The sequence below is a fragment of the Paroedura picta genome, chromosome 8 (genome assembly GCF_049243985.1).
Source record: "Paroedura picta isolate Pp20150507F chromosome 8, Ppicta_v3.0, whole genome shotgun sequence".
NCBI lineage: Eukaryota > Metazoa > Chordata > Lepidosauria > Squamata > Gekkonidae > Paroedura > Paroedura picta.
Window position 1 is genome coordinate 45,030,690 of NC_135376.1, and position 21,704 is coordinate 45,052,393.

A 21,704-nucleotide genomic window follows, 5' to 3' on the forward strand; every position below is an offset into this window, starting at 1 on the left:
GGACGGGTGCCCCCCCCAGATACCCCCTCCCCCGCTGCTTCTGTGCGGCGAAGCCCTTCCGATCTCTTAGCTCACAGACAGCGTACAATCAAAGCGCTCCCAGACACACACATGCGCAGTCCGGAACCGACATGTCACCCTGGGTCTTCTGGAGCTCTCCCATTGTTGTGGAGGCTTAGGCGCCAGCCCCGGATTCCGAGGCAGCCTCTCCGAGGCGAGCTCTCCTGTGGGTCAGAGCTCAGCAGCCATCCCTCCGCCGGGGAAACAGAGGCACACGGAGCCCCAGCGCGGAATCCCGCTTGTTCCACCGGAAACTCCCACCGAACCTTCTTCCTCCCGCGACCCACCGCTGATGGGGACGCCAAGCATCCATCTACGGAGGGAGCCAAAAGAAGGCAAACAGCCCCTTTCGGCAGAGCAGGGGTGGGGGGGGGGCGCAACGACAGCGAACGATTGAGATCCAGGGTCATGTCGGCCCTCCCCTCATCTCTTCGCAGCGTTTGATATGATGAATAACCCAATATAGGCCTTTAAAAATAGGTCACTGCATAAAGAGTCTCCCAGAGAGCTATAAAGAGGGGAGGGGGACTGGCCGAGGGAGATTTGAGCAGAGGAGCCCTTTGCCTTTCCCTGCTCTTTGGCAGCCAGCATCGACAGAGGACAAACGGCACCTCCCAGCCGAGGAGGGGAAAGGGGGTGCCCCCCTGCCCGCCTGCTGCGAGTCCCGGGGGAGGGGGGGCGTGCGGGTGCCGAGGGCTCAGGTTTGGAGCCGGAGGAGGGACCGGAGGGCCCAGGCTCCCCTCTCTGGATCCAGTCTGGATACCACCCCGTCCCTCCCTGGCGCTGCTCCCACTCGCCCAGGTGGACAGCGCCGTCCTGCTTTTACCTGCAGGCACCGCCCGGGTTAGAATCCTGCCCCACCCCCGCCTCCCCGCGGGGGTGGACCGTGTGGGAACCCCCCCCCCCTTGGTCGCTCCGCGGGGAAGTCCGACCGCGGGGCTAAACGCCGCTGAGGGGTAACTAATCGGCGGCATGGGCTGCGTGCCGGGCCCGTGCCCTTGGGTTTCCGCCCCAGCGGGCCTCTGCGACGGACCGCTTCTTTGTCCCCCGGAACGAGAGGCCGTGCTTTATGAGGACTCGCTGCAGATTTGCTGGGGATGTTGGATGCGGAGCGCCGGTCCTTTCCATAAAAACAGCCTTAAAATATTGGGCGTGTGACTGCGCGCTGGCGGGAGGAGGTGTCGGAGAGATGGATGGAACTGGAGCTCGGCAGACATGAAGTTTCAGGGGCAGACAATAAATAAGAGCGCGGGGGGGGGGGCTGGGGCTGGGGCTGGGGGCTGGCCACCGGAACGGTCGATTTCCTCGCACGAGAGCCCAGCAGGGGAACCGGGGAGGCGAGAGGAGGGGCGGCAGGGGAGGGCGATCCCAGGTAGTCGCCGGAGAAGCCTCACCGGAGCAGCAAACGCGCCAAATGGAGGCGGGAGGGAGAGACACGGTGCCATCCCCAGGCTGCTGGCCACCCCTGCCCCACGACCCCAGCACGAGCCAGTCCGGCCACTGGTTTGTCTGGGGGGCGGGCAGGTTCTCATATAAATAACTGGGTCCCTTTGAAATGATCTTCTCATTGGTGCCCTCTGTGTTTATAAATCAAAAGTCTTGACGACAACGCCTCTTCCCCCATCCCCGTGTTTCAAGCCTCTCTGTTCTGCTCCCCATTTTGCAAAGGGCTGTCCTTGTCGTCGTCCTCCCCCCCCCCCCCCCGCAGGAGAATGAATACAGGAGCGTCAACTGTCCGAAAATAATAAGCATAATTTGGAACGTGACGCTTCAAGACTCTCCTCTCCTTCTCTGGCAGGAATCATCGTCACAATAAAATGGCTCCTCTCCCCCCGGCCCTCCAGTGGGAACCCTCCCCAGCCTCGCTGGGGTCCCGGAGACCCTTTGCGCCCCTCCAGCCACTCAGGGAGCCCTTCAGACAGCCAGAGACGGCTGAACCTCCTAGACTGCAAGCCTCGACCACCCCCGGGCAGCATTTCTGTTCCGCTTGCGAGTGAAGCCCCGGGAGGTGGGGGGGGAGAGAGAGAGAGAGAGAGAGAGAGAGAGAGAGAGAGAGAGAGAGAGAAACCTTCCCTGTCAGGCTCATCTGGAGTTTTTAAGGGAGATGAAATATGTCCCTTCGGTTCTTTGGTGGCCCTTTGCGCTTGAGTTATAGCAGAAACGGATTTCGCTAGAGCTATAGGGGGACTCCGCGTTCTCGTTCTCTCTCCCTCGGCTGTCCTCTAGGTATTATCAGGGATGATATATTTTCCGAAAGCTCATGCCCGGCTTCCTGAATGCGCTACATAATAGTAATAGTCATAATGATGATGATGATGGTGACAATGAGAATGACTTGAGCTCAGTACGTTCAACCATTACAAATGCGGAACTCGACTGGTCCCAGCAGGAATCAATAAGCACCACAGAGTATTTTGTTCTAGCGGATCTCGAAAGCTGGAGGTCGCCATGTTCTTAAGAGGGGAGTGCAAACTTCTGCCCCGATAGTTCAAATAATACATTGTTGCTGTTTTTCAAATGATCGAGAGAAATCGGACATAAATTATTGTAAAATTACTCCAAACTCCCCCCCTCCCCCGCAGCCACAGTGACACACCGTACTTCAGCCAGTCTTCAGCAAACATATATCCAAAACTACCACGCCATGCAAAAAGTTCATTTCGGAGCCTTTTGCTGCAACCAGTTTTGCTAGAATTGAAACCAAGAGCCGAACAAAACCTACCGCCTCCTAACTTGGACAATTAAACTGAATGTCATTTGAAAGGAATTACACGCACACACACACACGCACGCAATAAGCTTCTCAAGGAAATGTTCCCCTTACCTGGTGACACTTTCGTTTCTTCTGCTTCTGGTTTAAAAGAAGAATAATCAAAATTTAAAAAGACTAATAACCACCCTAATCAAAGGGTTGTGTGGGGGTGGGGGCGAAACTAGAAAGCATATATTTGATAGCACGGCGGGGGATGGTGATTTAATCCCCTCCCCCCGTCCGCGCTGTATTATCCTGATGCAATAAAGCCCGGCTGTAATGTAATTTTAAAATATATACGTCCAAGCAAATAGTGGGGACACAATATGACAAGTGTATTTCGACATGATAATTCAAGTGGGCTCCACCTACCCTCCGCCTCCCAATTAATGGCCTAACCAAGTTGCGCGAGCCTGCATTGGCCAGACTGGAGCGGGAGCGAGGAAGAGACAGGCGGAGGCGAGGGGGCGAAAAGTGTCATTGAGGCGAAGGGATCGCCTCCCAATCAACAATAACTTGTTAGCAAGAGTCAATTACCTCGCCGCCGCCGCCGCCGCCGCCTCTTGCAGCCCCCGGCCCGAGGAAGAGGCGCCTCTCGCGCTGCCCGCGCCCAGGAGGAGTCGCTCCCCTCCCCCCCCCCGCGCTCTTCCCTCGGCTGGGGGGAGAGAGAGGTGGGGGTGAAAGGCAGATCTGGGACGATTTGGGGGGTGTCTCCTAAAATAGCAGCTGGGAAGGACAGCGAGCGGGAGAGAAATAAAGTGGGACGGGAGCGCCTCGCTCGCCTCTTTGCCAGCCAGGACTGCAGAGCCGGGCCGTCCAAGGACGGCGCCCACCGCCCTCCCGCGGCCCTCCAGTGCCCGCTGCCTGCTGGAGTTGAGGAGGACGCGAAGTTTCTTGGGGGAGGCTTGCGCCTCTCGCCCCCCCCCCCCTTTCGCCGCCGCCGCCGCCGCCTTCGGGTTTCGTGCGCTGGAGCTCTCTGCCCAGAGCGCGGGGGTCACGCGAGGCGAAGAGGCAGCCGGCCGGCGCCAGGAAGACCGGGAGCCCGGGTGGCCGCGGTGGGCAAGCCGAAGGGATTCCCAGCGCCCGCCCGCCGAGCATGACTTCCAAGGACGAGGGCAAGGCGGCCTCGGTGGAGGAGCGCCGGAGAAGCCCGCTGGACCACCTGCCCCCGCCGGCCAACTCCAACAAGCCCTTGACGCCCTTCAGCATCGAGGACATCCTCAACAAGCCCTCGGTGCGGAGAAGTTACACCATCTGCGGGACGGCCCACCTGCTCTCCGCCGCTGACAAGCACCCGCCGGCCTCCCTGCCCCTCTCCAGCCGGGCGCTGCTCTCCCAGACCTCGCCCCTCTGCGCCCTCGAGGAGCTGGCCAGCAAGACCTTCAAGGGCCTGGAAGTCAGCGTCCTGCAGGCGGCCGAAGGTAAGACCCGCCGCCCGCCCGCCCGCCCGCCTACCCGCCTGCCCGCCTGCTTGCCTGCCTGCTGTCGGGGGGGGGGGTGGGCGGGAGGGGGGAGGCTGCGTTGGTGGAGAGCACCAGCTGAGAGAACTTCAGCGGCTCGCTTGAGACAGGAGGGCCGCGGCGAGGGCCCAGCGAACGAGCGGGCCGGTCCATCTCCCGAAGACCGCGATGGGCCCTGGCAGAGGGATGTGCTGGAGGCGCCGCCAGCACCGGGCAATTTCCCCCCTGGCCACCAGCACATCCCCTCCCCCAGGCCCACGGATTTGGAGATGAAGCGATCCGCGCGGGGAATCTGGCCAGCCTGATTTGGGGGGCCCAGTAGCCTGCCCCCCCCACCTCCATTGAACCATATTCTTTCCAAGGTAAAAATAAGAATAATACAACTCCCCTCCCCCTCGATCCCTGTTAAGATGCCGGAAAAGATTAGGCCTCGTTTCCTTCCGGGAGGCGGATAAAAGGTTCTGCTCCCGGGGTGTGCATCGGCAGGCGCGGCGGACTTTTTAACGGAGTTGTCCGGTAAATGCACATAAGGGAATGTGGAGGGTCCCTTTTTCTTTTCTGAATGGGGGAGGGGACCCACAAGTGTTTGTTTAGGGGGCTGTTGGTGGATGGGAAGTGGGATGGCTGACAACGGATGTGTGACTGTTTCCATCTTAGCTTCGGGGCGCGAGACGGAGAGGTGGGTGTTCGTTTCCTTGTGCGTATGAGACAGAGAGAGGGGGGGGAGAGGGAGAGAGAGACTGAAAAGAACTATTTGCCTATTTGCAGGAAGGGATGGGATGACAATATTTGGCCAGAGACAGACTCCCAAGAAAAGGAGGAAGTCTAGAACAGCCTTTACAAACCACCAGATCTACGAACTGGAAAAAAGGTTTTTGTACCAGAAATACCTGTCCCCCGCTGACCGAGACCAGATAGCCCAGCAGCTGGGCTTGACCAATGCCCAAGTGATAACGTGGTTTCAGAATCGCAGGGCCAAGCTCAAGAGGGACCTGGAAGAGATGAAAGCAGACGTGGAGTCTGCCAAGAAACTAGGACCCAACGGCCAGGTGGACCTGGTGGCCATTTCCGAGCTGGAAGCAACCCCCGAAGGGAGAGCAAAGTCCCGCTCCCTTTCGCCCGCCCTCCCCAAGCATGGACTGGAAGGCAGCGGCCACCTCCAGCTCTCCCCGGCGTCTCCTCTCACGGACCAGCCGGGCAGCAGCAAGGATTGCTCGGAAGATGAAGACGTGGAAATTGACGTGGACGACTGAGTGGTGGCGGGGTTGCTTCCTCCTCCTCCTCCTCCTCCTCCCCCGCCCCCTTCTTTTGCCCCGCAAACAAAAACAAACCACGAAACTGACACATCTCCCCCCCCCCCTTCCAGCGCGCATTCCCCTCCACACCCACCCGCGCACAAGGAGAGAACTGTCCCTCCGACTCCTCCGCTTCAGCACCGGAAAACATGCCGGATTCTAGGGAGAATCTAGAACTCAGCTCCCGCGGCAACTCCACAACGCAGTTTCTTTTCAACAAAAGCAATAAGCTCCATAAAAAGATTTTTTTAAACAAAAAACTCTCATCATTATTAAAGTAAGAACGAATAGCCCACCGGCTGCCAAACCAGGTAGCTATCACTTTTGGAATGGTGCAATTATGAATCGCTTCTGTATAAATATTTAAGCATATCTATTGGGTAACTTTCATTTCAGAGGGTTGATTTTTTAAAAAAGAAAATTAACAATATCCTTTTTTTTTAAAATAAAAGGGGGCATACCCCTGGGATAAAGGACACATCTCTTCGATGCTTTGTGATACAGATGTTTGGTGGTGGTGGGGAGTTTTAAAAATAACTTTAATGAGATTTAGGTTAGGGTTTGATTAGCAGTTCCCCACCCCCACCCCCGCATGTTTACAATATGCACGATTCTTTTTGTTTGTTTGGTTTATTCTTTATTTTGTCACCTCCCCCAATACTATGGAGGAAAGGATTCTATTGCAAGTTTAAAATATATACTTTCTTTTTTCTCCCAGCGCCTAGGAATTGGCCTCCAATAAGATTTCTGCCTCGTTTTACCAATTAAAAACTATTTTTACCATTTATTGCTATTGTTGTGGTTTTATTAAAAAGCTACCTTTCGTATTTTTATATGAAGGTGGTTTTAAGATAAAGAAATCTAGACTTATTTTTTACTCTTTTTAATAATTGTTTTGCATGCTACCGAAATTATAATACTAATAACTACTGCTAATAATAGTAAACAGATCCTACCATCAACACATGGAAATATTATCGCTATAAATACAAATGTACAGATTTAAAATGTTTTTCTTTGAGTTGTAAAAACAATTTAAAGGCCTGCTTATTTAAATCACATCAGGGGACAATGTTACTTTTTATCTTGTCTCTTAGAGTTGTACAGATGAGTCTTTTTCCGAAACAATAAAACCTTTACAATTTTAATATATACTTTTTAAAGTTTTCTTTGGGAATGCAAGCTATCATAGAAAATGCCCCTTCTTCCTGCAATTATAAAATGCTTCCCTTTTATTTGAGAGGTGTCCACTGAGGTTTTGTTGGGTACAGTCAGGTAGCTGAACTTGGGATGGCAAAGGAGCAACTTGGCATCAAATGACATCTAACAATTGTCGATTTTTGTGGTGTATATTTGAAGTAAATCCTTAAGGAGAGGACGGGAAATCAAATGTGGACGTATGCCTGGCTATTTTTTTCATGCCTATAAAACTGATTAACATGAACTACTTGTGTTCCTGTGTATATCCCAAAAATGGCATTGTAAAATATTGTCCATATGTATAGTCTTTCATATGTAGCAGTTACAGACACCCCTTTCCTTTTTCGAATGATACCTAAGGACAGAGAAAAACGGACGTTTCTTTGCTTTAAATACTGGGGGGATTGTCCAGTGTCAACAAAGACAACATAAAAAGAAAACAAACGCAAGGACTCGAGGGAGGCAGAGCAAACAACGTGTTTATTCCCACTTGCCCCTTGCAAGGATTGCAAACCGGTCAGGTAAATATTGCTTCCTTCATTATCTCCCCCCCCCTCTAATTGACACTCCCCCTTGAAGCCTTTCTAAACGTGTCTCTCCTCTCCCAATCGCTAGGCGCCTTGCCTTTTTGACCCAACAACGTGTGTTTCCCTATTCTTGGTAAAATTTATGTGAGAAGCACAAATCTGGTGTATATAGTGGCCACGTTAAAAAAGAAAGGGAGGAGAGAAAGAACTGGGTTCCAATGGGGAGGGGGGGAGACGTGCGGCTCGTGGGGGTGGGGTAGAGTTTTTTAGGGCCAGTTTCTCGGAGGCGAAATCAATCTTTCTCCTCTTTGAAAATGGATGGCGTTGTAATTTTTAGCGTAAAGCATGAAAACTGGGGACAAATGAGGCCTCTTCTGTGAAGTGACAAGCGACAATGGAGCATGCTCGGCCTCCTGTGGCTCGCCATGCTGAAACAAGCGTGCGCCTTCGCGGCAGAAAGGACCAAACCGCTTGGAGACCATATGGTTTTTGAATTTTCCTCACAATTTCCAGACAATTTGATGGATTAGGTTAACCCTCCCTTCCACTGTTTAACTCCACAATAATGGGAGTCGGGCTCCCTTCCCTCGTCCCGCCCCCACCGCCGCGCTCCCCCTGCACAGGGGCATCTGTGCCTTTCGATGGGGCTCCCATTCTTCTCCTTTCTCTCTTGGCATTTGGAACAAGTCTATGAATTACAATGAAAGGCACTTTCTTTAGTATTATTTGGGAGAGCGCTTGTCTTTCTCTCTCCCTCCCTCCCCCCTCTCCCCCTTTTCAGGGGAGGTGGGGGTCTATTTGCAATGGATTTGTTTGACTTCTGTCCAGATATCACGCAAAGCCTTCAATCTTGTCCTTAAGTGTTTTTATGCTAAGCAGGCGAATCGTAAAGGCTGAAAAACTGTGACATTTATGTGAAGATCTAGTTAAAGGGCTTTATTTGTTTTCTTTATCTGTTCTCCCTCCCTCCCCTCCAGATTCTCTTTCTCCCCCCCCCTCCAGCTTCTATTCTTTTGTCTTCCAATGGATTTAATGAGGCTGCAGAAACGCTCCCCTTCACCGTTAAGCAAGAAATGTGGTTTTGTTTTTGTTTCCAGGGAGAGGGGAGGTGGGTGTGGGGAGAGCAGGGCCGGAGTTCATTGGGACTCGGAGAGCGATTGACTCCTGTGTGCAAACACCGGAGATGGATGGAGCAGAAGGGCCCCGGCGCAAGTGGGCCACACGTGGCTAACAAGCCGCTCTCGCTCAGCCTTGCCGCGCGTCCTTTGGCTGGGCCACAAAGAAGACGCCGGGAACGGCGCGTCCAGCTCCTCAGCACGGCAGCCTTTCAATGGGCGGCACACGATCCAGGGGCGGCCCCCGCTGGCCCTTGAGAGATGGGAGAGCCCAGGCCTCCCCCTCTCCCCGCCGCCGCGGCCCCACTGCGTGTATGGGCGTCCCGGCCTGCCTCTAGAGCCTGGTTTTCCAGCCTAGACTGAATTGGAACTCAAGGGGTGAGAGGAAGAGATTTTGCTCTCAGGATAGACTCCCCCCCCCCACACCCGCCGCCGCCCCCGTTGCTTTCTGGGTTTCTCTGCGAGGCCTCAATTCAAAGGCGGGGGGGAGGGGGGAGCAGCAGCCTTGGCCGCGGCCCTTCCTCAGCGTGGGCTTCGGCGCGGGCTCTTCTCGCACTTGTCCCCCTCGACGGACCAAACAAACCAGGAAAATTATAACCAGACAAACCCCAGTCATGTTTCAGTCTCAGGCGAGATTGTCTCTCTCGCCGGTCGCCCCCAACTGGAATGGGAAGGGCTGTATATTTCCCCAGACAGACGGGGAGCGGGGGAAAGGGCCGTCGCGGGCGAAACAAGAGACATCTTGACACCCAGACGTGGCAAAGCGGAGTGGACATTGGATGAAATCACTCCTCGACACAAAGCCCCGAGCAAGGGAGACTTTTATCTCTGGCCAAAAGAGCGGCGGCGGGGAGGGGCCCGCCGGAGCGGGGGGGGGGGGCAATGTCGCCCTGTGATGTTTGATACCTGGTGTTAAAAAAGAAATATGGCACCTTGAACCGGGCGCGCAGTTCTGTGATTGAGAGGCCTGCATGAAGAGGAACTCGCCCTCCTAGCAAGGCCAGAAGAAAGAAAGACAAGGGGATCTTTTAAAGCCGAGAAAGAGGCCAAGAAAATGTGACCCCTTCAGCCCCTGGACAGGCTGCGCTCCGGGAAAAGGCCGGAGGATCCGAGAGCAGGAAACGCGGGCCCCGGGGCAGGGGGCGGGGAGCTTGATTTCCGCCCGGTCGGTGGCCCCCCAGAGCAGAGCGGCCGAGAGTGCAGGCGAAGCCTGAGGCCCAGAACATCTTTCCGAAGCCGCTGGCCGAGGCTGGCCCTCCGGCCGCCAGACCCTGGGCCCCTTGAGCGGGAAGGGACCGGCCTGCCACGGAAGGCGCCTGCGAGGGATGCGGGACTCTTCCTCGCGGGTCGCCTGCAGAGGCTCGAAGGTTCCGCCACGGCGACGGTGGCGACAGGAACTGGGGGGGCTACTGTCGGGCTTTGGGCTCCCAGAGCCTCCCCCAGCCGCACTCCGGCACTCCGGCCCACGGGCCCTGCGCTCTGTTCACGGGACCCCAGGGGCCAGCTGCGGCTCCCTCCCCGCCCCCCCCCCGCCCAGCAGCAGCCGGTGGTCTCGGGCGCTGCTGCCCTGCCTGGAGCCCCGGGCGGGGGGTGGGGGGTGGCGACGGGCAGGGAAGCGCCGTTTACCCTCCGCGGGCGGCGCTCGGCGAAGCGGCAGGCCGGGGTCATTTGCGCTTGTAGGACGCGCTAGATTAGCTGCCGGTTCCGTGTTGGGAGCGCGTGTTCAGCCGACGGAATCCGCGCGGGGTGTTGTCGGCCCGGAGCAGGTGCGCTCCGAGATGGCACCGGGCTTGCGTGCCGGCCTGCAGGATATGGGGGGGGGGGGCACTCCCGGCGATCTCCCCATGGCCCGCGCCGCCATTTGGAGCCCCTCGACTCTCGGGGAGGGGGAGGGGGAGGAGGGAAGGCTGGCTGGAAAGCCCACCGCCCACTTCCAGGGGGCAAATCGCCCCTTGGCCCGGGAGCCCCGCGGGTGTCCTCCCCACGCAGCCGCCCTTCCCACAGGGATCATCCCTCTCCGGGGACCCAGCTTTCCTTTGGGCAGGCGAGGCGAGGCGAGCCCCTGGCTCCTGGGAAGGCCGCCGCGGTTCCCATCGTCCTCCCCAGGTAGCAGCGACCCCCCCCCCGCCCACTCCCGAAGGGGCCGGGGGAGACGGTTGAGTCAGTGAAATTCAGTTCCTTATTTTATGAGGTGTCAGGGTTGATGTCAGACGTGGCAACGATAACTAATACTACCGTCTGAGAGACCAGAACGTGGTAATTAATCCCAAAGACTTAAGTGTATTTTAGTTCAGGAGGAAAAAAAAATCACTAATTCAATCGTCCGGAAAATTGAAGTTTGATGCATGAGTCCCCGTTGAAGGGAAGGCGCTCCCCTCCCCCCCCCCCCCCGATTCTGGGGCTGAGGCTGGAGTCGCAGCAGCGACTCTTCCGCTCGCCTCCGCGTGTGTGGTGGGCACACTGACTGTACACACACACACACACACACACACACACACAGCCGCCGCCAGTGCCGGGCTCCCCACCTCACCCTCCGTTGTAGTCAATGACGGGCGGCAGGAAAAGGGAGGGGGGGACTTACTTCCGAGTAGATTGCTCCAGGACGGGCCGGAAGGGCTCCATTCACTGGAGGAGATCTTCTGAGGGCGCATTTCTGGGATCTGGCTGCCTGGCTGGCCACCTTGGCCAAGAGAGGGACCCATTTAGACAGTTCAGATTTACTCAGGAGTAGACTGCTTCAGGGTTCTCTGCAGAGCTGAAGCCTCTCTTCGGGGTACGTGCAGGTGAACCGAGGCAGGGGCCAGGGCGCTAGTTGAGGGCTCTCACAAAGACGCCTTCACCCTCTCCTTCCCGGCCTCCAAGGAACGAGCCCGCAGGCAAACGAGTGAGGGGTGTGGGTGTGGGTGACCCCAGCAGAGCCCAGAGGCCAGCCTCCAGGGCCCCAGGAAACAGAGCCCCGCCAGGTCACTTGCGGAAGGATGGCCCTTCCCTTGCCTTCCCTTCCCACTACCCCTGGGCACTGCCCAGGCCCACGGCCCAAAGAGCCCGCCAGTCTCTACGGGCAGAAACCTCCCGGTGCTGGCCTGGCCGCCCAGGCAAGGGCGATGGCTGAGACTGGCCACTTCCTTTGGCTAGTTAAGTAATCCTGACCCCCGACCCGCTGCCTCTTGAATGGCGGACGCCTGGAAGCAGATGCGCAGGGCCGGCAGCACAACCTCTCCCATCTGTCTCCGCACATCAAAGGGATCGTTTTTGAGGCCTAGATCTCTGGCGTGCCTGCCGTTACTCTTTGGGCCGCCCGAACAAGAGGAGACGGAGGAGGGGTCCAGTTGCCCGGGCCGCCTTAATCCCGGCCTCCTCTCCCCCTTTGATAGATGAGCGTGCTCGGGGCGGGCGGGGCAAGTGGGCCTCGGCACAGGAATGCCCTTTGTCTGCAGAGGGAGGGAGGGAGGGAGGGAGGGAGGGAGGGAGGGAGGGAGTCGCCGGGCTCTGAAGCGGGCCACGCAGGTAGACACCCGCCAGCCTTCCTGCAAGGGGGGGGGGCTGCCAGGGCGGGATCCCTTGAGACTCCGGAGCGAGGCCGGTGGCACCGGGCGGGATCTTCTTGCGCCGCGTTGGACGGGAGGCCTTCTTTGGCCAGCATTCTTTCCAGACGCGAAAATATAGCAATGAGGTCCCAACTTATGTAAGCAGGAGAATCAAGGGAGGACGTACCACTCCAGAGGTTGGCATCCTTGAATGTTTCCACACCTCCCCCGCCCCCTCCCAAACCCCCTCCCTCCCAACCGACCTGCGACAGAAAGTCATCCTGGCATTTCACCTGGGCTGTTCCTTTCCTACGTGCAGGACGCCTTCTTCTGGAGAAATCCTCTTACCGACGGGCGGAAGTGGCATTGTCCAGGGGAAACTTTACCTTGCTTCTACTCGCATAGTTAAGACTCTGAAAAATCCGAGGGCCGTAGATACCCGTATTTATAGCTGCACATAAATAGTGCTGCATAAATAAGGACAGGTCCGTAATTGGTTTGGTTATTTACTTTCGTTCTGTCTAAATGAAAGGCAACATTTGCAGTTGCGGGGCCGGATTTCTGTAGCATCTGGGCTTGGCCTTCTCTCCCTGAAGAAAAGCGACCTCATCCCTGTTCCAAAGGGCAGTGAAGCCAAGACCCTCGCTGCCAGAGGAGGCCATGGCTAGTTGAGAGCAACCCACCCCCTCACCTGGCTGGGAAGGACCTGCGCAGGACTGGCCGCTGGATTCGGAAGCCAGTCCCATCTGGCTCCTGGGAGGGAAGGCTGAGCAAGTCCAGCCGGCGGGCAGCTTCCCGAGGCTATTGCAACAGCTGCTTCCAAACACGGGACTGGACTTGAGGGAACAAGACTGAGTAGGTCTGCTCACGAGTAAGTCCCCTTGGAAGCCATGAGAGCTCCCCCTCCCCCTCCCCCTCCCCTGTTTTTGGGTTGCTCCTGAGTACACCTTCCCCAAAGGCACGGGACTCTACCTTTCTCGGGGAAAGCGGCTTCTTCCTTCATCCCTTTTCAAAAAGGTTAAGAAACATATCGGAATTTAGCCACACGAACAGGAAACTGGAAAGGACGACCCAGATCAAGCCCTGCTGCTGACTGGAAATGGGTGTTTTCGAATGGTAAAACAACTTTGTTTCCTTCATAAAAACAGCAGCTGCGCCCAAACTGCGTCTCTTGGATGCTAAACCTGTGTCCGGGCTGTACCACATTCCCCTATGGGGGAAGGAAAAAAAATCTAAAACACAGGAAAGGAGGAGTGTGGGGAGAATGGGGCTGGGACCCTCTCACAGAGACCGCGTTTCCTCTGTCGTGAGAATCTCTGGGGGCCGGGAGGAGAAACAGCTTCGAGGGATCCTGCCTGCCGGACGCAGCGCTACGGCCCGGATACAGGATGCCACACAGAATGAGGCAGAGGCTGTTTTTTCTCCGTGTTCTCCGTGGCGATTCGCTCTTCAGAGTGTCAGATTTTGGAGACGTTCAGAAGCTCCCACAGCCCTTTAAAAGAAGAAGACGCCCACTGTTTTCAAGGGATACTGGTAAGGGAAGTGGCCTGTCCCAGCGATGACAGGCAAGTGCCGCCCAGGGGAAAGGAGGAGTGCGGTCCCTGAAAGAAAGGTCAACAAAGACTTGGCGATGTTGAAATGGGAATGGGCTGTAATTCTGTGTCGGTGGAAGAGTGGCCGTGGCCCAAAGAGTGTTTCACACGTGGCTGAAAACATCGACCGGCTGATTCCCACGATTAACTCGTTCACCGCCCCTAAAAGCCAAACAACCCTCCCCGAACAAGCTGTGAGCCGCAGCTGCCTCTTTTGTGGAGGGTCTGGTTGCAAAACATACCTCTCGGTACCCGTGGCAAGACTGACTGAGATTCTCCCCAAGAATCTGTGCAACAGATCATGTGACCAGAGTGACGTTTACTTGAACGACCCTGCCCTTCAGATGTACCCATTACTGAAGTAGTCGACTGTTTTTAGGGATGAAAATGTCATTTGGTTCTCCAAAAGTTGTGCGGGGTGAATAACCCACTGCGGAATTTACACCAAATGTGTAAGGATCAGCATTTTTAAAACAAGTTATTTGCCACCACCAGTTATTTGCCCTGTGGACCTCGCCGCCCAGCCATTCTCCCAGCCCATCGCCCAGGGTAGCCAGGCAGGTACCCTGTGTTCTGGCCTGCCCCCCAATCAGCATCAGAGACAAGACAGTTAGGGTGATGATATTTGAGGCCAGGAAAAGCTTCGCCAATTGAACTTCTTGGATCTATTTTTAAAGGAGCAGAAAACACCAGCCATCCCTCCTTCCAGACACTGGTGGGTTTTTTTCCTATCTCCTGAATACAGGCTCCTGTCTTGGAGGGGGTCCTTGCTAGGAGCAGTTATGGAGTTGAGGCTTCTCCCGGCTGCATGGATGGTAAAAGAAGCCACCCCTGCCTCACATCGAGCTGCACCGCCGAGTCCATGGCTCCAAGAAAGCCTGGCCTCTCTGAAGTCAAAGTTCGTTTGTTTGTTTGTTTTAACACACATACCTGGTTTGAACCTCTGGAACTCCATCCTAATTCAGAGTCTGGGGGCTGAGTGATGTTCCCAGAAAGAAAGGATGGGGGATCAGGATGCCGGGTTCTGGCTTCACCTTACTGCAAGGTTCAGGAGGGCTGCCTGCACAACCGCCAGCAGTCTTAGGAAGGCCAAAGCTGGAAGAAACCCTAGACTTCTCCTAGCTATGGGTTGCCCGCACCTGGACAACAGGCTGCGACAAAGTATGTGCCAGTCTTTATTTCGACAAAGCTCCTGTGCCCCCTGACAACTGCACAGGACTATAAGAAATCCAACTGTGGACGTCTGCAGACAAGGAGAAGCCGGGCTGCGGGATGTTTCTGGTGCGCCCGTTTTAGTTAACACGCTGATTCTGAATATCTTCTAGGAAGAAAGGACTTTACACTGAGATCAGTGGGTTTTGGACATGTCCTTGTTCTTAATAAATATGCTTAGAATGAATTGCCAATCAGAGGATTAGTGCGTTGTAAATCTGTTAGTACTGCACTGCAATTGCCTTGATTTTGACTCGATTACTTATTGCACCTCTTTATTCAAACGATTATCTTATTTTGTATCTTAAGATTTTAATAGTAATAGCTTGATCCTAGGAAATTTTACTCCAGCCTAAGCCAACAGAAATAAGTGGCCCTCCTCCCCAGGGTAATTCTGCACAGGACTGCTGCACTGTAGAGTTCTCGGTTTTCCATTAAGCTGTTTGTATTAAAGGTGACCAAAATCATCATCATAGGCTGGTGATCTTGTTCTAGTCTGTGGTTGCTGTTCTTCATATTCGATGTGATTTTAAAATGGTTCTTCATTTACCTTTCATTCTCACTTAACTTTCAGATATGTTTAACTCTTCCTTTCCCACAATTCTCGTGAAGGCAGAGGTAGCACGTGTCGAAAGGCGCTTCTGCATAGTCAACAAACCCATCGCTCAGGCAAGATTTTGGCTGGAAGACGAAAGTGGCACAGAGACCCACCACTGAGAATTTTCCTTCACTAGTATGTGGGTGGCATCTGGAGAAGTTAAATGCCTGCCCAGTCAGGCACTCATGTGTTAGCCACCTTTCTCCCTTGTGGAACTCAAGTTGGCTTATGTAAAGTAAAATGATAATTTAAAAACACAATAAATGCAATATGAATGCTAAAAGAACACATAAAAGGTCACGATTTAAAAATGCAAATTAGGACTGCCAATACATAAAAACAGAGTCGGTCAGATGCACTTCTAGGTAAAACTGTCCAGGTCCAGATTCAGTCCAGGGGACTATTATTGGTTCTTCTGAGCAGAAACCGGCTTCATTGTAAAGACTGTTATTTTCAATGCACCCTAGAAAACCAGCGATTCTTCAAAACTGGACAAGGTAAGCAGACAACACAAGAGGCGATGTATGACAGCATCTCTAAATCCCAAACTCCCCCCCTCTCCCCAAGGTGTTTGCCTGGGTGTGTCTGCATGGGTACCCTAGAAATGTTTCCTACTTCACCTGATCTGCACTCCCAAAGGTCAGTTTTAATTTTGTCTTCGTCCCTTACTGGTTGGATTCTCAGATTCATTCTTTACTAGAACTGAGAGATCTGTAAGTACTAGTCTATAGGGAGGGTTATTCACACGGTGGAGGGAAAAATGCCCTGTCCAATTTCTGCACACTAAGAGTCTTCGAAAGAGACAGGTTATCTCCCTCCAAACCTACTCTTCTGCGGGAGAAGGACTGGAGATGAACGGGGGGGGGGGGTGTGTGCTGCCACTCAAGCCTTGCTTAAAAGGGATGCTGGGCTGTGGGGGCCTTCCTGAAGGCAGGGGGAACGTTTCCGGTTCAAAAGAACAAACAGCACGCGGGAAATTCATCCAGGAAACTCAACAAACCAGCCTTTGGTTTATGAATGAATGAAGCTGTTAACAGCCCATCTGATCGGGCATTCTCTGTTGTGACTGGCAGCAGACTACATAGAGTGGACAGCTGGGAAGCGGCGGGCACTAGTCTGCCTTGGCTAAGCTTCTTGGTTTTGTTTTTAATGATTTTAGAGGCTCCACCGCAAAGGGTCAAAGCCGCTGTGTTGAAACCAGGTGGATAGATGACAGAAAGTACGGTAGTGTGCTTACTTATTCAGTATCCCTCTAGCTTTTCGATCCCAGGTCCTCCAAGAGGCTTACAGACTGTATTACCAAAAACACAGCAAACCCTGTCTTCTCTTCCCAATGTATTAGCCCCATTGGCAAGTTTGGATTTCTTGGAGGATGGGCGAGCCAAGCCCGCAGGAGACGGGGGCAGCTCCGCCACCGCCTTAGCTGGGTGAGAGACTTCGGAGCTGGTTTGTTTCAGGGGCTGATTCGAGGGAAAGCTTTTGAGTGGCCCCATCTGTATTTTTATTGGATGGCCTCCAATCCCAGCCTCCAGAGACGACTCCCTTGGTTCTTTTTCAGAAATCACTTCTCCGCCCAATGACGATATTCAGATAAAGGGTACCTTAGTGATGTGGATCTGTGCCTGGATTGTGAGGGGCAGGGCGCGGATTCTCCCAGCCGCAAAAGCCGAGAGGTTCCCGGGCTGCCCGCCGGGGGAGGGGGAGGGGGAGGGGAGGCCTCGGGAGGCTCGCCTAACTGGGTCGGACTTCTGCCATCATAGTTTGTCAAGGAAAGAAGACGGGAGAAAGAGCTTGCCAGGAGGCAAGGGAAGGCAACAATCCGTGTGTGTGTGGTGTGCCGTCCGGTCGCAGCCGTCGAATGGCGCCCCCAGCCAAAGGCTGCAAGGCAAGTCAGAGGACATGGTTCTCCCTCGCCTCCCTCTGCAGGGTCTCCCTCGGTGGTCTCCCTTTCGAGCGCTGCCCCTGCTTCGCTTCCCAGACCGGGCAAGATCGCGGCCTCCTGAACCGCATCACAGCCTCGCAACAATTCCCGGGTCCAACGAGCCGGTCCGGGAACCGCTTCAGAACCCCTTGTTTCTGATTCTTGTCTTATGGATTGTTGCCTTATGGATCCCGGAATTCCGAGGCGGGGGGGGGGTCCTTAAGCAGGCGACCACCTCAGATTTTTGCCCCTCAAATTGTTTTTACAAAGATACCAGGTTGGGGGGTCTGGATGGAAGAGGACAGAGAATTGGCCGCTGACATTTAAGGTAAGGGCATTTTTCGTGATGAAGGGCTTTGGTGACAAAGTGCAACAGTGGAGAATCACCAGAGAATTCATCCAGATGTTTTGCAGACTGTGCTCCCCTTTTCCTATGGGCCTGATGATTGTCCAGCTGCATCTACTTGTGAGGAAACCAGGTTCTCTCTGCCCCTCAAGCTGACTTTGCTCATTCCAAGTGTCAGGCACCCGTTTGCCTTGGATCATTGTGGAAGGCTGATCATCCAGGCCACACTGTGAAAACACTGGATTGCATCCCCTGTGTAGGCTGAAAATTTTAACATCCCCTTTAAAGAACTGCTGCCTTTGTTTTGATTTTTTTTAACCCAATGGAAGAATTAGCCATTCATGTCAGATGCAACCCTTCCAATTATAAAGGCGTCATGGAATAGCAGGCCTTATGGATGATAGTCTCTGAAGTTTTAGAGTTGTTAAAAGTTGTCTGTTGTGGGGGGAGGAATGGGAAGGCGACTGTAAGCCGCTTTGAGCCTCCTTCGGGTAGGGAAAAGCGGCATATAAGAACCAACTCTTCTTCTTCTTCTTCTAAAGAGCCAGGCTGGTGTAGTGTGAAGAGTGGCAGACTTTAATCAGAACTGAGTTTGAGTCATCCTTCCTCCTTAGTAAAAAACATTCCTCCCGTTCCTAATTAGACCTAAGTCCATATTTTAAAAAATGCTCTTCTGGGTTGTCTTTGATTGATGAGACCTAAGTTGAAGAATTTCTGCTGACGTCTCTTTTGAGATGGAAAGGAGTCATTTTCTAGGTGTCGCAGAGGATATGGTGAACAGCAACTGGAGTTAGGATACTTTGGACTGGATCCACACTCCTTGCCTCCTGGTAAGCATTGTGGGTTTTATTTGTTGTCTTCTTGGGGTGCCATGAAGCTCAAGTTGGATGGCAGCTAAGAGATCTCCAGAAACGCAGAACGAGTCTCTTTAATGGTTTTATCACTAGAATTCCGGGTTTCAACACCAGAATAACTGTGTAGACAAAGCACTTTCCATCAGGCCTAGAATAAAGTCCTTCCTATTCAGAGGGAAGAGTGTCTGACCAGTTGCATCTATTTGACCACCTTTCTCATTGAATCTCAAGGCGGGTTACATCAGGGCAGGCAACAGGGTGGAAACTTCTAATAAGCAAGGTAATAGAACTAGGATTGCAATAATATGAAACGAACTGTAAAGTATTAGACAGTATACCAGTATAAGTTACACAGTGCAAAAAATGGTATTACACAAGTATAAAACATTTTGGTGAGAATGGTACACACAGTAAACCAATACCTGCCATAAACAAAGGCATTGTTCACAGGCTGTTCCCTTTAAAAATAATATTTCTGAACTGTTTGATTGCAATATAGAACTCTGGCCTTTAGCAAAAAAGCCCTCCTGCACAATTCTGTCCCACATAGTTTGTGGAATGACAGAAGTTTGTAAGCTCTTGTAAGGCCCCCTCTGGCATGCGATGGAGAAGAAGGCATCTGTCCATGCAGTTGTGGGTCTTGGGTCCCTGCAGAAGGGCTGACTCAGACAATGGAAGCTTCTGCTAGGGAGCAGAGGCTCCCTGTTGACTTTCAGGGGAGACCTTTCCGTGTAGAGTGCATCATAGGAGTCTGGTCTCTGTGTTACCCCAGCCACAGATGGAGGCACCCAGATTAGCTGAGGAAAGTCTGGACTAAAGAAAGCAGCCCCCTCCCCACCAGCTGCATTAAACCCCTTCTCCAGCCAGCAGCAATGCTGGGGCCAGGATAACCCCCCCCCCAGGCTTCTAACCGAGTTAGCAAGGGTCAATGGAACCCCACCCAAAGAGAGAAGCGCGTCAGGGCCTCAACCTAGCTAAAGGATGTGACTAACCAGACAAGAAATCCTTATACCAGTGATCACGAAAGGTCTTATTCTAAATCCCATCATGAATGGATATAGGCATCAAGATTTCATAATTTCAGCCCGTTGGTTAAAACCCCACCGGAAGAAGGGTTTAGTGAGGCCTTGCTTCTCTCTTCTTGATCTTTGCTTTAAAAACAACCATAACAACAAAACCTCCCCTCTCATTTCACAGGTTGCTCAAGGTGATGCTGAACCGTCAACCTAGTGCATGCATGCACAATACCGCCTTTCCCTTATCTATCAATATCCAAGACAGTAATCAGACAATCGATTGTAGGCGCGCTATAAGCAGGAATTGATGCGAAGCGGGTGGGGGTGGGTCAAGAGAAGGTCTTCCAAGAAAGGTGACAAAGAAAAGAGTAACTAGCAGGAAGAGGTGCGTTTTACTAGTCTCCAGACTATAAATACATCTGTATCCTCATCCTGAACTTGGAGTTTTTCTTCATGTAAACCACAACATTCACTCACAAGTGTTTTTTTTTAATTCAAAAAATGCACACTTGTACACCAGACTTAGAAAGATAATTTTGCTTAGTATGGGATCCTAAGCATGCATGCATGTACTTTTGGTCTCCATTCGTTTCACACAGGAAGATCCAGCTGTGAAAGCACACTGAAAGTGCATTATCCAAGGTGTGTAGAATGTGCCAAAGGCACCTAAAGGCCCATATGCATCTAATCTGCATATATTTGCACAAAGTCAATATTTACAAGAATAATACATCTAAGCTGCACTCAATCCTTAGAAATGAATACATGATGCATATTTTCTGGTCATTTTTTAACATTCAGTACTGATACCATGAAGGGTGTTTTATGATAATTAGCTTATTCTTTCGTTCAGTAATAATGGTATCGATATTCTCATTTTACAGATGGAGAAGTGAGGACCAAAGATCACTACTTCCAGAAGACGACTTATTAAACGGATATTTGCACAGAAAACACCGGATCAATGTCGCAAATAGCAAAAATATAAACAAAACCAGTGGTGGTTCATTGCCAGACCCAAATGACGGACAATTCCGTGTAACTTCATAGTGCACAACATATACTATTTATTTATTGGCTGGGAACAGTTGCCACGAACTCCGTAAAGTAATGATGTCTGGAATGTGTATAAAAAACCTAAAAGGTATTTCCATTTTCTTTGGGCAGGGTAACAGTCAAGCCCCCCCTCCCCCCCTTCAAGAGCCAGCTGGCAGCAGCCCCAGTCGCCTGCGCGGGTTTCCTCGAGCCCGTGTTCCCCTCTCCCCTCCTCCAGCGGCTCCCGCTGAGGGTGAGGGTGGGGGTGGGGTGGGGGCTGCTCCGTGAGAGTTTTCCAGCCCCCCCCCCCGGACGAGGGGGACGATGTGGCCCGTTCGTGGCCAGGTTAACGCGGAGGTCAGTTCCGTCCAGGGCCCCTGCTTGTCCTCAAGCACCCCCGCCCAGCGCGAGCGGGACAGCTCCGTTTCCGAGCGAGCGCTGCAGGAGAGGAGCGCAGGAGGGGTGACGTCATCGACCGAGTGTCGCCATCCGTCAGGGGCTGCTTCCCGCGCTCGGGGCCGGCCGCCCCCTCCCCTCCCCTCCCGCCCCCCTCTTCCCCGGGCGCGGGCGGGGAGCGAGGGAGGCATCCATCCAGCCCGACGCCGCTTGCGCCAGACGGGCCCGCGTCCTAAATCACAGCCACTTTGGCGGCTGCAGAGAAAGGCGAGGCAGGGACCGGGGAGCGCCGCTCCACCGAACCGCCCCAGTTCGGACTGCGAAGGGCCCAAGCCGAGCGGCGGGGGGGGGGTCGTGCCGGAGGGGGGGCTCTCGCCGTGTCTACGCCCCCCCCCAACTTCCTATGTGCAGAAGTCGTTATCATTTTTGTTAACTTTTTATCGACTGTTTGCTAGATGGCATGCCACTAAAGTGTATGATTTGAGATGAAAAATTAGACAGATTAACCCGAGGGGAGAGCTTGATTGATTACTAAATAGGATCAATTTGAAAGTTTTAGTCATAACGTTTCTGTAGAGCCCCTTAATACTTCAAACTTCAATTTTACGGGCTATTGAACTAAGCATGTTCCTGACAAAATTGATATATGTATTAATTTGCTTTAACTGTTGATTAATTACTCTCCACTGAAAGAATTATATGGAGCTGTTTGCCTCGGATTTGCATATTAATCAAATTCTAGTTGATAATTCAGTTGGTGCAATGGATTTCAGGAAGAGGGGGAGCGGTGTGGGGCTA

General features: G+C 53.4%; 2 protein-coding genes across 7 annotated transcripts in view; one reads left to right on the forward strand and one right to left on the reverse strand.

The window, feature by feature from the left end:
• The window catches only part of LOC143843452 (uncharacterized), an 85,610-nt gene extending 81,391 nt beyond the window's left edge, over positions 1-4,219 (reverse strand). For 5 of the 6 annotated variants that reach the window (XR_013233560.1, XR_013233561.1, XM_077349513.1 and 2 more), the window contains exon 1: positions 2,885-3,261. The gene's annotated coding sequence lies outside the window, so the exon portion shown is untranslated. Of the gene's footprint in view, positions 1-2,884; positions 3,262-4,082 lie in introns of those variants that run through there. The other variant, XM_077349511.1, reaches the window with a different exon arrangement.
• On the forward strand, positions 3,255-6,919 carry LBX1 (ladybird homeobox 1). Its single transcript, XM_077349508.1, has 2 exons — positions 3,255-4,233; positions 5,041-6,919. Exons 1-2 carry the CDS (start codon positions 3,909-3,911, stop codon positions 5,523-5,525), a joined length of 810 nt encoding a protein of 269 aa, XP_077205623.1. The 5' UTR covers positions 3,255-3,908; the 3' UTR covers positions 5,526-6,919.
• The last annotated feature ends 14,785 nt before the right edge of the window (positions 6,920-21,704 follow it).

Bases quoted from the DNA above. Each gene is read 5' to 3' on its own strand.
- LBX1 (XM_077349508.1), top strand. From the start codon at position 3,909: ATGACTTCCAAGGACGAGGGCAAGGCGGCCTCGGTGGAGGAGCGCCGG. The intron at 4,234-5,040 runs GTAAGACCCGCC...GCCTATTTGCAG, and splicing joins CGTCCTGCAGGCGGCCGAAG to GAAGGGATGGGATGACAATA.